Here is an 18,506-nt window from a genome sequence, read left to right on the forward strand (position 1 = left end):
GTTAAATATGGGTCTTTTTTTTCCCCCCCCCCCCCCCCCTTATAAATAATGTAGCTATAAATCCTGCTAGGTATCAATAAGTATTGAATTAAGTCCAAACTGCTGAGTGTTACAGAACCTTTTGGCAACTTTCCAAGCTTGGTGGTGTTCTTCATTCACAGATCAACATTTAATTCCTTCAGGGGAAACCTGAAGAATTCATCCTCTTTGAATGGAAACATAGATGCAGGGAGCTTGAATGAGTAGCTCCAGGCTCAGGCATCCCATTGCAATGGAAGGGGAGCCGTGCTTGATGAGTTCCTGCTAGGTCGCAGCCAGGATGAATCTCCTCCTTTCTTTTCTGCAACGCATGAACAATCAAAGGCTCCTTTTTTATCTATTGTTGCCACGGAGGGCGTCCATTTAAAGTTCAAATTCCAGCAGGCTTGGGAAGAAGGAAAGGAGATAGGAGTAGGCTGGGCTGGGAGATGATAGGCAAGCGTCAAAAGTAAGCTGAAGACAAGCCAGCACTTTGTCCTGTGACAGGACAGACCAGGCTGGGGGTACTTGGTTTTGAATGGGTGCCTGGAAGTTTTTTGGAGCAGTGAATGAAACGCTGCTGAGGTAGCAGGCACAGAGAGCATCTGGCGTTTTGCTTTCTTTGCCTCGGCAGAGTGGGTCACAATGTGAAATTAGGCCCGAAATGGCATTTAATGAAGTGAGCCCTTGTGCTGGAGGTGCCCTGTGCTCTGACAGTGAGGGAGTATAAGCCCTCTCCCTGAGGAGAGTGAAGAAAAGGAAATCTCATTAAGGATGGAGGTTTTCCCCCCTCTTTTGTGAATGGATTCTGTAACAAATGTCTTGCAGATACCCAGAGCTGCTCAGCACTGTGTTGCTTTGCCATACCTGCAGTCAGCTTCGTGTGTATATTTACGGTACTTTTCTGTAAGCACTGTGCTAAGAAGAAGAGGAGGCAGCTTAATATCTGCTGCAGAGTTGCTTTTCCTTTCTGGCAAGTTCCTGTATGTACAATAAGTATACGTTGCTGAAAGAGCTAATGAGTACCAGACCAGCTGCATTTGACATTATAAGAAAGGGGCCATCTATTGAATCACATGTCAGGTTTCAGCCAGCTGTGGATATTTCTTTTTTAATTATTACTTATCCCATCAGAAAATTGGATTATGCTTAAATTATTGGTGATGTTGTTTCAAAAACAATACAATACTGAGTTTAGAGCTATGGTTTAGTGTTAAATATAGAGTACTTTTAGTTAATGTGCCTAAGCTGCACCAGAGGGTTTAAAGAGAGGTGAGAGCACTTTTCTCAGGTTTTACCATCTGGGTTTTGGCAGGTGGCAGGGGATTAAGTTATTTTTTTCCCTTGCTCTAAATTGCAAAAGATGATGGCTAGCAGAAGTGTCGAGTAATGTTTCATCTTTGATACAGGAACTTTCCCCACATTTTTTTGGCAAAAAATAAAATCCCAGTGTAATCTTCTGAAATTTATTAGTAAAAGAAGTTGTATGTCTTTGACTTTAACTCAGGGTAATTTGGGGAGAGGGTTCTTTAAATATGCAGTATTTTTTTAATAACATGTTAATGAAATTAATAGATTAGTACATTTTTATGGTACCTGAATGCAAGGACTTAACTCCCAAACTAGACTTTGTTCTTCCATACTCTGTTATCTGTTGTGAAACTTCCTTGCTTTTTGACAGTCACTTTCTGACTTGATGCATCATCATCTAAAAGAGACCTTAAACCAAGTTGATTCACCTGAGGCTTTTCTCTGCAGAGAGGTTTATTAAAATCACTTGGAAAAGTGGAAGGTTTAACTGTCACTTTGTCTTTTGTTAGTCTTGTGTTGTGTAGATCAGTTCCTGCTGCATCTATGCACTGGTGCATATGTGTGATAAAAACAGAACAGATATCTCAGGACTGTGAAAATGAACTGATGGGAATTTCTCTACATCACTTAGAGATGTCAATTCTTCCATTAGGATGGGAAATACTGACTTGTTTACATGCTTTTTCAAGTACATACAAATTGAAGGGAAGTTTGTTCTGTTCTTAAGTTGCTGTTAGGTGCAACGTTTAATGGAATATAGTTAATAAGGTGATGTTTTCTGCATAAGTGATCTGGGAGGTGATGGTTTAGTGTTAAGGTGAGCTGCAGATAATCAAATAGCTCATCTGTTCCTATACTTGGAAGTACTCATTTATTTTTATGCTGATGATGACATGTGCTTTGCAATAAAACTTAAGTATTAGCAGAAAAGGAAATTTAAATAAATGAGATTTCTGATGAGTTTCTTGATTTCAGTTTTCTTTATAGTAATAACCATGTGACTAAAACTTAGAAGTCCTTCATGGTATGCTAGGAAGTTTGCAAGCTGGGGTAGCATAAACAAATGCTCATGTTCGAAATAAAGCACATGTAATAATTGAATGCAGTTTTTTGAATGTTTCAGCTTTTTCATGCAAACTCTGGGTTTACCGCACAATAGAGGAAAACTGAGGCCGTACAATGAGAGGTTGAGCTCAGTTTTAGTGTTACCTCAATGTTTTAGGAATCTCAGTGCTGACTCTGTCTTACACAAGCTGTGTATACTTTGCTTCTCCTCTGACTTGGTTTGATGTATTTTAAAACATCTCTTGTACTGAAGGATAAAGGACCACATATATGGTTTCCTGGCTTTTAAAAAAACAAAGTGAGCCTCAACTGCTGACATGTTGTCAGCTTTGGTATTTGAACCAATAAACAAACTTGTCTGAAATGTATTTATCAAGCAGGAGCTTTAGTACGAGTTGAGTTAGTATTAAAAATGTATAGCAGTCCTGTCACTTAATGTCAGGAACACTTCCTGAACCACATTATTTCAAAAATAGATAGTCCAAAATCAGATACCAAGGTACAAAATGCAGTCCATGCACCATTCACCTTCAATCTCTGGTACTAATTCTGTTGTTCTTAAACAAATGCATTGTGTTCAACTTAACTTGGCCCTGGAAATAATTAGTGGTAAAGGTTCACCTACAATTTGAATTAATGCTCCTGGAAGAATTTACTGTTAAACTGTGGGTTTTGCATTGAGCTGAGCAAAAGATTCATAGTAGCACTTGTGCTTTGTGTGTCTGTGCCCATGTGTGCCTCTGTGCACTTCCATGGCAAGATCTTAAGGCTTTGTTTTGGACAAGTATTTCTGTAGTGGAAAATTGGTCTGAAGAAGGGGGAACTGTTCCCAAGATGATGGGGTAGTTTTCCCTTTTTTTCCCCCATCCCCCTTCCCTGGCAGAAGTGAACTTTATGGCCCAATTATAGAATCCCTTAAAATGCTAGTTATGATGGAGTGCTAGCATAACCCAATAATATAGGTGAGTCTGACATCTGTCAGTAACTAATGAGGGCAGCATTGGAATCAGGATTTGGGGTTTACTTTTCTAATTTCTCTTAAGTTTGACCCATCATATCAACTTAATATTGGACCTGAGGATTAAAAAAAAAAGAACATGCAGGAATTTTAAGAGAAGTAGGTACGTGGATGCGTGCTGCAGCAGTTGGTGCATATGTGATTCAGTTGTTAAAGTAATTGTTTGCAGCTCATAGCAAAGTCATGAAGGAATAAGACCTTGGCTAAACTGCTCAGGAATAGAACTTCTCTATAAAAATAGATGACACATAAATGGCAGGAAATGAAGCCAATATGGTCATGTTTTGAAGCCACAAGGGTCAAATCCTGTCCTGTGTTACTCTGGTGCATAATCAGTCAAGTTAAACCTTGTTACTTGAGAGCAGAGTTTGGCATGGCAAAGCAAACTTTGAAATGTCACTGATTATTTGGAGTTTTGTGGAAGCACAGCTACAGCTTTCTCTCTTCTTGTCTAAGTGTATCTGGTTAGAAACTGAGAAACTTATTAAAACTCCTGGGGTTGGAGTTAACTTTTTTGTTTATGTTGTTTCAGAGCTGATTGTAGTCTGTTAATTCTTCTGTCAGAGGAATAATACATCAGAAGGCTTTGACTACCCAGGGTGGTCTTTGTTTTTGGATCCTGAATGCTGAACACTGAGAGATGGTACTGCAAGCAATCATAGTCTTGTTAAGCAGTTTTCTTGTGCTGCTCCTTTTGTGCCTGTTTCTGTTCAGGGATGTGTGTGTAGCTTATGTTAATGATGTGTACGTGCCTTCTTATTTCCCAGTCTAAAATGTGGAAAAATAGATGCAGCTTTCATCTGTATTAATTAGATAAGGTTTAAATTAAGTCTTCATAAAATTATTTTGTCATATTACTAATGAAGATGGTAATAAGCAGTTTAAGTTGTTTCTTGCTTCCATAGCCTGTTCCTTTTCTGAAAGGGAAGGTAATAGTTCTTGAATAGGAAAAGAGGGAATGACTCTGGCAAAGCATGAATCATTTCTGCTGGGAGAGAGCATGTGCTTACATTGTTTCCCTCTGTGTCCTCCTACCACAAAACCAGATGTGTTTATCATCCCTGTATGCACACAAGTGGTGCATCTGTTTGTTCATCACACCATTGCTCATTAGTGCTGTTGGCTGATTGGATTTGCCAGACTGAAGCCTCTCGAGCTTATGCAGGTCAAGCACAGTAGAGGCCCAACTTCACATTGTCTAGCTCTTCAGTCTATCCATAAGGTGAATAAATTCACTATCCATAATAGAGATGTGCTTAGGGTCAAGCAGTGAGTAGGAAAATAATCTGGATGAAGGGGTGCAAAGACAGTGTTTACCTTAAGGCAAGAAAAGCTTCTGTGGTACTGCAGAGACCCCTGACTGCAGCTGTTGCTGAAGCAAGACCAGAGCAAGAACCATCTTCCAGGCCCTTTCCCTGTTCTTTCTGTGCCCTTTTGAATCATTTTTTTGTGAGGTGCTTCTTCGCCTTTGAAGAAACCTCTGCTTTAATGCATCGGTGCGTTTCAGATGAGCGCTGCTGCTGTATCTGGTAATTGTCCTGTTTGGCCCAAGCCTTGTGCTGCGTTAGGCAGCTGAACAAAGCAATGTCACTGTGTTTCACTTTGGCACTGTATTGATTATCACCCAGTTCAGAAGAGTTAAATCCACTGTGTGAGCCCCCTCTGTTGTAGCTAATGGCATAATTCATAGCATCTGGAGGTGCTTACTGGACTGGTCCTAAGAATAGCTGAAACTTTCTCTGCTTAATTACATGCAGGTGAAATAGGTAGGCCTGATGTTTGTAGAGTGTAATTCCACATTCTTACAATAAAAGCTTGCATGATTTATACTTACTCAGACAGGGAAGGTAAAAGGTTGAGGTTCACAAATCCACTGAATTAGAAAATCTAAGAGGCTAACATCTTGATTAAAATTCCATACTGTAAACTTTTAAAAATGTGGTTTAATGTTGATCTGGGCATTATAAAAGGGGAAAATGGCTATATATGTTCACCCTCTTCATGTTAGCACTAGTGTTGAATCATATTCTTGACTGTATTACATTAAGTACTGCATTAACTCACTTAGCTTTCAATTTGTCTTTAAAAGCAAACGAAACTTAACCCCTGAGATGAATGGTCCTGAACTTGTAGAAGCTGCTAAACCCCAGCACTGGGTTTCCTGCACTAAATTGTCCCTATCAGACCAAAATTTCATTTTTAAAGGAATGACAGTAGTGGTTTGGCTGAGTAAATTCAGTTTAAACTCTTTTAGACTGACAAACTTTTTTTTAATCTGCTTAAATTCCTTAGTTTATTATGTTACATAATGTTGGAACTTCACTGAGTGCATGTAGTCTGTAAGCACATGAGGGGTGAGCTGTGTTAGCTCTGAGGGGGGCTGGGGATGCTCTCAGTTGTTCAGATCACTAAAAGGAAAAGATGCTTTGTTTGAGAGGATATTTAGTTTGAGTGTGAAATTTAATATCATACGTGCAGTGCCCATAATGAATGATTTTTTTTGTCTGAGTTTGGGGCAAGGGGAAGCAGGCTTTTAGGTTGAACTCAATCTGTGGTATTTGTAATCCCTGATGTATTTGGGATCTGCCATGCCTCCAACTTGGCTGTTTGGATTGTGGTGTGATAGCAGTGATGTTAATTGGGTCTTACAAGTTTCCTGGCTAGGTGAGTAGGCTGCTTTACAGCTCTGAAGGCTGCAGTGCCTGAGTTCTGAAATCACCTCACCATTGCTGGGAACTCTGTATGAGTGCAGTGGTGCTCAGTCAGGGAACTGGACCCCAATTTCCCTTCCTGTCCCCCAGTTTTTGTGCATTTTATTTTTCTCACTTGGAGACTTACACATTGAGCAGCCTTGTATTCTGGCATAACTGAGTTTAATTAGATAAATTCAGTGTTTTGCTTAAATATTTCTTTAAGTCATTATTTTTTTCAACTAATAGCACTAAATAAAAACCCAAATTAAATCACAGGTTCTTGCAGCTTATAAACAAAACTTACAAGGATACTGTGGCACAATTTAGAATATGAGCATAAATATCTAGGCCAATAAATAGATCAACTTTCATGGTAGACTACACCAGAAAACTGCACGCTTAAATCTGGAACAGTCTGGCTAGTGGGAGATGAAAGCCTATTACATCATGATGCTGTTTAGCATCTGATGTGAAATGAGTTGATGGCAGTTCCCTTCCTGGGCACCTACATCTGAAAAATTGAAATAATCGTTGAAGATACAGCAGAAGACAAAGCACTGAACAATTGTCATTTCAAGTCGTAGCCATATTGCTTGTATTGCTGTCAGCTTGTATTGATTTTTAACTGGGTCTCTGGCATTGCAAATAGAGTTTCACCTTACTTGACTACAAGAATTGCAGCAGTAATTCTTTCTTTGCTGAAAGGAATGGTTATTATAGTTTAGTGTCTAATTACATGGCAGAATGTTAGAGGCTGTTTGCTTGTTCTCATTCATATCCAGTATTCCAGGTTTTTTTTCTGATTCCTAGCTATAGATGATGACATAAACGTTGCCTTTTTAACATATAAAAGTACAGTCAGATTTCCAGGAAAATGAGGGATACCTGCAGAGCTACAGAAAGAGAAGAGCATCTTTGGTTCCAAAGTCAATTTCATCAGAGATTTGATTTTGCCCGTGAAGCTGTCAGGAATTTTCTTGGGATTTGATTGTTTCCACATAATACATAAATAGAAATGTTTTTGTTCACTACTTGTTTTTTAACCTGGTGCAAGAACAAAAATTACATCTCTCTTGATTTACTTCAAATGCGTAACTTAAAAATCTTCAGGACCTGATGTATTTTCCTAGACACTTGAATTCTAAAATTTAATGTATTGCTACACCTTTTAATTTCTTGTTTGAACAGGGAGAAATTCTTTCCCACTAAGCTTTGGGTTTTAACTTTTAGTGCATTAGCAAACCTCAAGCACATAACATCCTGGAGAATACTGTATTGTTTTCCTCCTGTCAGCACCACTTTGTACCAGTGAAGCAACATTTCTACTCAGCTGCAAGTTACTTGAAAGCAAAGGTTATCTGCAAACACTGGAGTGTTCCCTGAATGCTCAGTGCAATTCAAGACAGAAAAGTCAGAGTCAAATGTCAAGAGATTTACGTTACAGAAAGATTAATAGTTTGTTAAATAAACACAGCATATTTCTTGCTATTTTTCACTTTATGCATAGTAGAAGATGCAGGGGTCAGGACTGATGGGATATTTTTTAATCTATACAACCAGTTGACATTTCTAATCATTTACAGTAGACACTGCACATATCTCCAACTTAAATTGTCACAGGTGAAGGTATTAATATAAGTAATTAGGTGCATGAAGTGAAAATTCAGTTTACAGGGAGGGACACCGTTCACATCTGTGTGGTTGGATGTGATGTCAGCCAGGTGATGGTTTGTTCTCAGTGTGACTGTGAGCTGCTCAGCACCAGGCTTTTGTGTCAGTTCTTACAAAGTCCTTCCTTAGGCCTCCCTTTTAGCTTCACTGAATGGAGTCTCTCCAAATAATGAATTTGTACCATGGTTGGATTTTGTTGTTGCCGAGACTCGACTGTGACCTCTTTGGGGACAGGTTGGTGTCTGAGACATGAACACATCGTGCTGTTTGTGGTGTTTCTGATCTGAAGCTTAACTATGCGTTGTCATCAGTGAAGGCATTTGTTTTTCAGCCAGTCTCACTAACCTACAGGAAACACAAGTCAAGGAAGTGAAGTAAGGACCCATGAAGCTCTCAAGGGAGAAGTGCAGCCCATCTAACTTGCCCCATCTCCATCAACTGGCTAGATACAGGGAAGGAACAAAAAGGCCACATGTTGCTCCATGCTTGGGTTCTGCTACTTCAGTGTTTTACTCCTGGATTAGATGCTGATACTCCAGGAAATTCCAGAATCTCCTCATGAGGACTACTGTACCAGCCACATGTTTCATATATCTGGTAGAGGGACCTTAACAGTCAAGAAATCCTGTGTGCCAGTCTTAAAGCAGCATCTCTTGTGCCATCATAGGCAGAAGTTGCAGGATGGGACAGGAAGCAAGCCAGATAACCAGTCTGATTATCCTGATAAATTCCCTCTCTTCCTAAGCCTGTGACTTCAGGGAGCAGCCCATCCTGTGGTGGTAACAGGTGCTGAGAAAGCAGTAGGATGGGCTCAGAGCTCCTGGTGGTTTCGGGCTTCCTCTGCTCCTCACTGTGTGCCAGCTGCTGCAGCTGCACCTCTTCAGAGCAGCTGGATCTTCACTCCCACTCTAAGCTGAGGGGTGGACTTCGAGGATGATGGGGGGCTTGGGGGAGAAGCATGAGAACTGCTGCTCCCATTATACACTAGGTTTTCATGCACATAAATGTCTTATTTTTTCCCTTGACTACTGTAGCAAATGCTCTAGTTTTGTTAGTAAAACAAAAACAACCTTTTTATTGCTTCTTATATTTGGAAAGTGATGTATTACGGGTTTCTGAGCTGAAGGTTTAGTAAAGAGTACAGACATTAGCTTCCTTTCAAGCTGCTCTGGGCCTTTCTTGTTTGCTTTGTATGGCAAGGGTCTAGAGAGATTTCTTTTATTTCCTTCCCTGCCATTGTTTTTGGTACAAAGTTGGGGTTTTTTTCTTAATATTCAGACATTTTATTGCCTCACTTCTTTTAAAACTGAGGTTCTTTTTTTTTTTTTTTCCTTTTTTTCCATCACACAAAAGAATACTTTTAGCTGATTGAGTTCTATCCATTGCCAACTGTGGACTCTTTTGTCTTGCTAGTCCAGCATCCTTTATAAAATGAGGACCATTGAGCAAGTACTCGCAGGCTCCCCACTGAGCACAATTGTGCTTGGAAGGTGTGGTACTGTACCAGTGTAACATGGAAAGCTGCAGTTCAGAGGGCCTGAATGCATTGCAATTTCTACCTTTTGCTTTGTGAAAGGAGCGGGATTGTGCTGTGAGATAATAAATCCACCTATTTTTAGTTTGGTGAGGTTGTGACAAGTGGGTGAACAAAGAACCAGTTGAATGCACTTGCTGTTGTGTTGAAACTGGCTAAAAGTTCCCATTCAAGTGGTTTCAGCACAGTACAGCTAACAGGCAATTTTCCATTTATGTACACAAACCTTCTAGAAAGACAGCTGTGTGGTTGGATTAATTTCTAGCAGTAAATTGAATAAAAGATATTTTGAAGGGGGACTCGGGAATTCCTTTCTGAAACACTGAAAGCAGAACTTTCAAAGCTTCTCTTTATTTGGTCCCTTTCCTTCCCCGTGCCTACTATAAATTTAAAGAACTGAAAATATTGTCCCCTATATGGAGATAGAACACATCCTGTTGTGTTTTCCAAAGGAATGAGATAGACTTAGGATTAAAATATACTTAAACATTTTTTACTTTAAAAATATACTGGTTTGCTCTTTAGTAAACATGAGAGAAATTTGTACCTGTTAGTCATAGAAAGAAACTCAAATGTTTCTACTTGAATAAGCTGTGAGCTATACAGAAGCATTTTGAAAAGAGGAATGTATATTATACCACAGCTGTTTTCATAGGGGAGTGAAAATTGAAAGTAGAAATCTTTTTGATCATGCAGGGTTATTTATCTTGTTGGTGTTAGTCACATGCAAAATTGGGTATGGGCTTTAACCATGGCTAGCAAAGACTTTGAATTCCTCCTGACAAACTATGACCAGCAGTAATTTTTTTTCTGAGAGCTGATCTTAGAATGCAGGCCTTGAAGTTACATAAATCAGCTTCTAAATGAGGTCTTGTTTGTCTGTTCAAAGAAACTAGATTATCCCTTATACATTTCCGGCCAGAAAGATCTATAACTTGTTAACTAATCATCTAATGTGTGTTGTTTGAAAGCTGTTTGAGCAGGAGAAGAGCAGAACAAACCTCTGATCAGTAGAGAAATGTGTTGCATTGATGTGTTAAACGTGGTGCAGGCTCAGGGAATGCTGCTGCAGTGCCTTCCCTGTGGAGGGGTACCAGTGATGGGGACCACCATCCCATCCCATCGCAGTGCTTCTGATCACCTCAGCCTGCCTGTGCTGTGACTGAGCTCCAAAGCTTGGGTGCTCTGCTTTTTACCTTTACCTGAGCTTTCCCTCCCGTGAGCTTTCTGTGGAGATTTGATGTAGGTGTGTCCAAGGAACTGTGTGACCTTGCAGCATGGCAGTGGGGTTGTCTGCAAGGTGTTCCATATGTGAGGATCAGGCTAATCACCTCCCCATAGTGAGGTTTCCTCTTTTAACCAGCTGTATACAGACAAGCCTAATTCAAATTTCTTATGAATTTGTGAAGTTTTGTTTAAAAAATACCCAAGGATACTGGTAAGCCCCTTATGCGGGTGCTGATGTGCATTGGTGAAGTAGGAACCATTACCCTGTGCTCTGGAAGAGCATCTGGAATACAGCATACTAGGAATGTTGCAATATTCCTGTTTCAAATAAATATAAAATACTTAAGAAATGACAAATTGGGGGAGGAAGCTGGAAATGGGTGTGAAAGTTGGTCTTGTTCCCTGTGGATCTCCTTGTAATACAATGATTGCTGTGTGTGAGACTGGAGTCACTTAACCAGTGAGAGACTGAAAATCAGTGTTATTCTGTCTTGCACCACCTCTGAGAGGAGCCCTGGCTATTTCACCTTCCTCTCACTGGGTGCTTCTATGAGGCACAGTTTGGAAGTTTCTCACTTGTTAAAATCTAAGTTCTGCTCTCTGTATATTTGTTTTTTATTTTCTTAAGTGCTGTCTTTGGATTCTAGCCAAGGATCCCTTACAGCTCCATGAGGAGCTTAGGCATTTTTCCTTTATCTGTGGGACAGAGGTAGCACATTTACTGAGTGTTTCTTTTCTTTTGCCTTTGTATAAATAAAGATGAGTGCCCCTCTGGTTTAATATCCTTTGAATTTAAATAGAATTGCTCCTGAGCTCTTGTTCAGACAGTATCCAACTGAAAGACGAACTAAGCTGACTCTGGAGCAAGATGCTCCCAGTAGAGGCTTGGGTTTCTTCTGTTTGAGATTACCCAAATGTGCCAGTTGTCCTGACAGTCTCACTGAGGTGATGCCTGAGGGCTCATTGTCTGCAGGGGAAATTAATTGACCAGGCTGCAGTGCAGCTGTCTGACCTAAATGCTGGTGTTACCAAGTGCTCTGCACTGGATTTGCCAGAAACCCAATACAGCAAACTGGGCGGGTGTCTCTGCTTCCTCATGTAGTTGACCAAAGGTAGGTTTTGGAACTTCCTGCACAAAAAAGGGGACTGTTTTTCTCACAAATGGGAATCAGTATAGCCAAAATACCTGTGCAAAACCTGACTATTGTAAGTAAATACCATTCTTCCTCTTTCTTCATGCCTCTCATTTCCAGGATTACTTTAAACACGTGGCACTCTTGAGTACATACACTCAAACCATTCAACAATGTAAGGAATTTGTTCTGTTCCTCCTGTCCAGTCATGGTTAATATAGTCATGGTTTTATCTTTTTTATTGCAGACTTTAAAAAATTCCAAAAGTCTTTGCTCCCTTGACTATGAAGATGATGATGATGACACACAAATGAAGACAATTGTGTCATCCCCATGTGACTCAAATGATCTTATGAACATCATCACCCCTGGCTCCAGCCCGATGAAAGAGCAGCTGGATGAAGGGAGGCACCATGGCTCATGCCAACGTAGCTTCAAAACAAGGGATTATAAGAAAGCAGACGCAGTGTGTGAAAGCGACGAGGACACGAGTGATTGTGAGAGCAGTGAGGAAGGAATCTTCCCTCTAGACTGTGGCGACTTGGACCTAGAGCAGATTGAAAACAACTGAGACTCCAAGTTGTGTGCTAGAATCAGAATTGTTCTAAATTAAAGTGATAGAGGATTACCTTTGCCATGCATAATCCATGTCCCTGAATCTCTGTATTGCCTATCTTTGGGCCTGTGTTAGAAGAAATGTTTCAGGTGGGGAAAAACGTGAACCATTGTTACCTGTTTAGTCTATTGGTCAATACGTGGATGACAACAACAACAGCAACAACAACAAAAAAAGTAGGAGGTTAAATGTTATTTTGAACATTAAGGAATAATTTTGATTAAAAATTTCCTAACAAATATTTTGCATTTTTATGGCTTTTACAGTTCTGGAGAAAAAGCATCTCTATTTTGAAATGAATTTTCAGAAGGGCATTCTATAAAACTAAATCTGTCTACAGTGATTCTGGTGCGGGTCTATGTTGCTTTTGTTAAAGAGCTTAATGTGAAAATTGAATTGCATAATAAAATTGGTAATAAACCTTCAGATAGAACTCTTAAATATCTGGTTGACAACTGGTCCAAAATACTTAACTGCCATCTTTGACAGTGTCTGGTTAAAAAACAACTTCATAACATGTACAAATGTTCTTTTCATACATTCAGGACTTTTTGATCAAAATATGGTAGTGACCTTAAAGGTTAACATTTTTCATTATTTTACTACTTGAATTGTTTTCTAGCCTGAGGCAATGCTAATTTAGGTGGGCTAAAATTGCAAGTAGCTGCCCACCTTACTTGGTCATTACGTTTTCTGTGGTTCAAAAGAATGTACAAGAGCACTTGAACTTTTAGACAGGGACTTTGTAATGATCAATTCCCCAGGAGGTGATCCCTTCAGCAATACTAGAAGGAAAATAGTCCTTGAATTAAATAAAACGACATTTTGCTTTGCACTTGTGTCTATTTATGGATTTTACTGGTGAAAAACGTGCAGTCTGTGGCAGATTCTGTAATGTGGTACTTATGTGTGGAATTGGGTGGAGGAGAAGGGCAGATTTCTGGTCATCTGAAACAAAAGTGACATCAGGTTTGTCTGGAGAGCTGTGGAATAACTCATGCTGGATCCCGAAAGTGTCTCAATGATTACATACGCTGGAATCATCTCAAATGTCTCATTGCACTCAGTGCAGACTATTGCAACACATACTTATTTTTTTTAGTTCAGCTACAAAAAGAAATTTCCTCAACAAGGGGCCAGCTGATCTCAAAATGGTGTTAAAGGGGATAGGAAATGGGAAACTTAGATTATGGCCTTTGAGTGCATCATGTTAGTGTTCTTAAATGAGCCAACTCCTACTGGAACTTGTGCCATAAAATCAAAGTACCACAACCTATTTTAAGTCAGCTGATGGAATACGGTTAAAATATGAAAAAAATACCTTTAGAGATGCGCCAAAGGCTGTGGCAAGGTGTGATACAGGATCCAGCCATGTGGTTAGGGTCAGCCTTGGATCGTAAAGGGAATTGGCCCTTAATTACTGAACAAGTGCACATAACTCTGAATCTAAACAAAATTTTAATGTTCAGGGTATTCAGTAAAATGCTCGAAACTTTTTTCTTACTTTTATGGCTCCTACTGCAAGTGGCAGTGATCTGTGCTGTTGGTACTGGTGTGTGTGCGTAGTAAGGTGCGAGAACACTGCAGAGTCTTGCTGGGTTCTTGATGTGTCACTGCACATTGTGTGGGAGAAGTGAAGCCGCTCACTGTTGATGAAAATCATTCTCCTTTTTCTGGATGAGTAAATAAAGGAGTTGCTGTTGGAGCAAAGATTTGAGTTCCTTCAGAAGCTCCTGTTGGGAATGTCTCACCCCACAGATGCCCGGTCTGGGGCAGCACGGAGCATACAGGTGCTGGCATATACAGCCATTTGGAATAATCTCGTGATGGAGGGTCTTGGTGCTTCCTCAAGAAATAGAGAGTGAGGTACAGCCAGTTCCCCTCCTGGGTGGATGGGACAAGTGCTACAGTGTGGTGATGAGATGCTGTGGATAATGAACAGCACAACTCACTCCTGGACTGCAGCTGCTGGCTGCAGAACTGCATTTCCTCTCTGTGTATTCTTAACTGAGCAGCAGAGGTAAGTAAAAGTGAATCAGCTTTAATGCAGGATTGTAGCAAAGGCCAATGGTACAACTGGGATCACTTAAAAGCTAATTTACCTATTTGAAAGCACTAGTTAAAAGTGTAATGGCATGGAATGAGAAAGCTAATGTGGCAATCCATTTAGCTCTTCCTCCCCCAAGGAGACAAGCTCCTAGAAGAAGTAAAAGAAGAAAATGCCTCAGAGGTTAAGATGTGCATTGTCAATGAAAAAATAACAAGAGCTGAACCTAGTAATAAGATGGTGATAAAGCAAAGGCAAGGATAGACAACCAGATAATATTTGTTCTAGCTCTGAAATACGGCCTGCCTGTGGTGTTAATGAATTGCTTTTGTAGGTGTGCTGTTTTCAGTCAACACAAACCAACATTCCTACCCTGAGGATCAGGGTAGGAAGGGGTTTCCCAAGGGAAGTTACAGATACATTTGCTCATGGTAACATAGGACTCAGTCTCCTGCTAAGCCAGCTGTTAAAACTCTAAATAGCCCTTGCATGGAAACAAACAGAAAAGAGTGGGTTTGGATACTGAAGAATGAATTTCATGACAGTAGGAAGTAGTAATTATCTAGTTTAGGCTTGTGTTAGTCGGTGACAGGAAAATAAGCAGTTGAACAGCTGTGCAGTGACACAAATGAAGAAATCTGCTGGAAGGAATCTGTGCACTTTGTCTGCAGATTCCAATGTAATCCCCCATGAGAACCAACAGCAGAAGGAATTATTGGTTAAAACTTCCTTCAGATGGGACAGGCTTGGACTTTGCATCCACCCCATGAGATCTGAAGTCCCGCTCTAAAAAAATCACAGATGATGAGCATGGCACCTTTGCACTGGCTTATAGGATGGTCTAGTGGCTGTTGGGCAAACAGAGGATGGTTTGCAAGAAGGGAAAGTGTGGTTTCAGAGACTGAATTGTGCTTGGAAGTAGCTGAGTGGGCTGTAAGCAGCTCTGCTCTGGGAGTGGTTTCCTTCCATCTTGCACCCAGTGTCAGAACGGAAGGCCGTGTTGTGTGGGGCTGAGGGAGTTGCTCTAGGTCACTTATCTTTCATTTTTATTACAACCTGGATAACAAAGTAGTGTGCACGTTAAATCTACAGTCAACAGGAAGCTGGACAGATGTGAAAGATAAGATAGCATTAAAATTCAAAATAGTCTTGGCGACTTGCAGAAATGGTTGCAGCAGGGAGGAGATGGTGGGGAAAGACAAGATCCTTTTTAAGCAAGGCACTAAATTTAGGTATGGTAAAACAACTGCACAAATTCAGAGTCATGCCAGCTAGTGAGCACTGTTTCAGATAAAAGATCTGTCGCTTGTCCTGCTGGTGGTAGAAAAGCTTCAGGCTGGGGTTCACAAATGGTGGTGCATTTGGTGAGATTCAAGATAATCCTGTGCTTTAGAGGTGCAACTTGAGGCACTGCACATAGGGCAGGAAAGTGCAGTGGAGAGTTGCATGACTGATATCTTGAAAATGTGGGAAAAGGCATTTGTGAGGATGCACTGGAAGAACTGAGCTTGAAATCATATGGTAGATGGAGCTTAAACTGTAGCTAGGATGAGTGGTAGTTTCTTCTAAGACCAAATAATAAAAAAAAAAACGGGTAGGGAGTCACTGAACAGATGTGTGGGGAGCCAGTAGTAGCCATTCCACAAATGGAGGTCTGTTAAGAGCAAGCATCTGTCAGGAGCAATAGCTGTGTTTCAGCTTGCTTTGGGCCAGGGAACATGGCTGGCTGACTTTCCACAGTCCTTTCCTGTCCCATTTTCCTCTGAATCTGTGCAGCTTTCATCTGCAAGCAACCCTAGAGGTTTCAAGGTAAATAACTGCTGGAGGAAGAGAAGCTGGGAATAAGGTGGCAAGGAGAGCACTCTGGAGTAGAAAGGAAGGAGCTCCCATGCTCCTTCCTTTCCATGTTCACCTGGGATCTGTGGATCCTGCTCAGAGCTGGCACTGTTTGAATACAGGCCCCTGTGGTGTAACTTTGGGCTAAATCATCTCTCAGAAAAACCTAAATACGTATTTGTGTGTATGCAGGTCTATTCTGAGGGGTGGTGCCTAGTGAATTTACCTTTGCTTTCAAATCGCAGGTGAAGTTGCTGCTTACTTGTTGGTGTAAAGACAGCCTCTGCAGTTCCTCTGAAAACACACAGTTTTGTTAGAAAGCCTTCAGTGGAGGTCGGCAGATGCCAGAATGATTTTTCTCAATCAGTTCACTGTGTTTATTTTGCAAATGAGGCATTGTTTGTTGTTTAAAGTACCCAAGTCTAGATCTGTGTGTTGCACAGTGCGCTCTCACAGCAGGGCTCATCCTTTCATTAGGAATCATCCAGTGCTGCTCAGCAAATCACCTGGGATGTTTCCTTCGAGGTCTTGCCATTAGAAGAGGTGACACAGCTGTGCTGGTGGCATGTGTTGCACATGCTCACCTTACAAAGGACCTGGTCTAGGAGCTGCAGGCTGACACTTCCACCACATCTCTGCACCTTTTCATCACCATTATAAAGGGACAAGCATCAAATAGTCAGGATCTGGGGCCCTGCTTGCTGTGGCCGCTCGCCCTTGGACCCCTTGGTGGAGCTTGTTAGTTGTTTAAAGGACACAAAATGCAGTTTCAGTGAAGCGTTGCTGCCATATGCTGAGCAGCCCATTCTGGTGTGTTTTCAAAGTGAGTTTGGGCATCAGTTGTTTTGGAGTTTGTGCGTAGTTAACATCATCCAACTTGCTGCTCCCACCACCATCTGGTCATCACAATAGTCACTGGCATGTTGAAATGCTGGGTAGGGAAAATGAGGCTGCTTTTACTATCTACAGCTTCTTGGACCCATCAGCAGTGCTGCTTTTATGCAGTTGTAAAATGCCTTTGAGATCTATGCTGTGAGTGCTTTGAGCCAGAGAATTATGGCATAAACTCCATGGAAACAAGTTTAAAACTTCCTTAGAGCAGCATTTCATTTCTTACTCTTTAAAACCCAAACTGTAAGTTTAAATGTTTCACAATGCCTCAGTTTGGGCAAAGAGCTGTGGTCTCCTGATTCAGGTAAGCTTGGGTGATGTGAGTGGTGATGTGAATGGGAAGTGAGGGCTATTCTGTAGAGTACTCAAAACTTGTGTCCCACGTTCCCAAACAGACTTGGCTGAACTCCTCCCTGCAGCAGCGTGGAGTGAGGATGTACTCCCAGAGCACTCAGGTATGGGCTGGGATGACGTTCAGCTGCCCCAGCACTGTATTTTTTTCCTTTGCTCTTCATCTTACAGCTGCTCTGCGTCAGGTGAGGGTTTGGGACACTGTCTGAACAGGTTTCTGAAGTGTCAGAGTTCATGGCCATGTGGGTACAGCAAGGGTCAGTGCTGTAGCCCTTGCTTGTGATTTTGCTGCATGACTCTGCTTCATCCTTCCAAAGCTCTTTCCATGCACTGAGATGTGTTCCCATGGAAAATGGAGCATGTTGTTATATGAATGGACAATCTTGCATGATGCAGAAAGGTGAATGAGAGCAAACTGTGAGTCTGCAGGCAGCCTTGCCTCTGCTGTTTGCTAGTTCTGAGGGACTTTTCAATGTCCATCTACCTCTAGCACAGTTCTGAAAACATTATGTGATATAAATCCTCTACTGAAACAAGACAGGAAAATACGCTAATTGTCCAGATTTGGTCACCAGCATAGTCATGATCTTTTTAAGTCCTGTGAGGAGCAGCTGAGGGAGCTGGAAAGAAAAAGCCTGGAGAAAAAGAGGCCGAAGAGAGACCTTGTCACTCCACAACTCCCTGAAAGGAGGTTGGAGCCAGGTGGGACCACCCTCTTCTCCCAGACAACCAGTGACAGGATGAGAGTGCAGAACCTCAAGCTGCTCCAGGGGAGTTTCAGTTTAGACATCAGGAAGAATTTCTTCATAAAAAGAGTTGTTAAGCCTTGGAAAAGACTGCCCAGGGAGGTGGTGGAGTCACTTTCCCTGGAGGTGTCCAAGAAATGACTGAATATGGCACTCAGTGCCATGGTCCAGTTGACAAGGTGGTGGTTGGTCAGAAGGTTGGACTCAATGACCTTGGAGGTTTTTTCCAACCCCAAGGACTCTGTGTCATTCTGTGTGGCCCACATCAGAGTCAGTCTTATGCAAGCAAACAGCCTGTGATTACTTCATTTATAGTCTGATAGAATGGATCCACCAAAGAGGAAATACA

At 41.2% G+C, this 18,506-nt stretch overlaps 1 protein-coding gene across 1 annotated transcript in view; it reads left to right on the top strand.

Annotated features, from left to right (window-relative positions):
* The window catches only part of FAM53A (family with sequence similarity 53 member A), a 71,118-nt gene extending 57,997 nt beyond the window's left edge, over positions 1-13,121 (top strand). Inside the window, exon 5 of the mRNA XM_042053187.1 lies at positions 11,918-13,121. Within this exon, the coding sequence (XP_041909121.1) occupies positions 11,918-12,241 (324 nt within the window). The 3' untranslated portion in view covers positions 12,242-13,121. The remainder of the gene's footprint in view (positions 1-11,917) is intronic.
* Positions 13,122-18,506: the final 5,385 nt, after the last annotated feature.

Source organism: Corvus kubaryi, unplaced genomic scaffold (genome assembly GCF_017639235.1).
Source record: "Corvus kubaryi isolate FWS band 111438036 unplaced genomic scaffold, C.kubaryi_AGA036_p1.0 split1-131, whole genome shotgun sequence".
NCBI classification, from domain to species: Eukaryota; Metazoa; Chordata; class Aves; order Passeriformes; family Corvidae; genus Corvus; species Corvus kubaryi.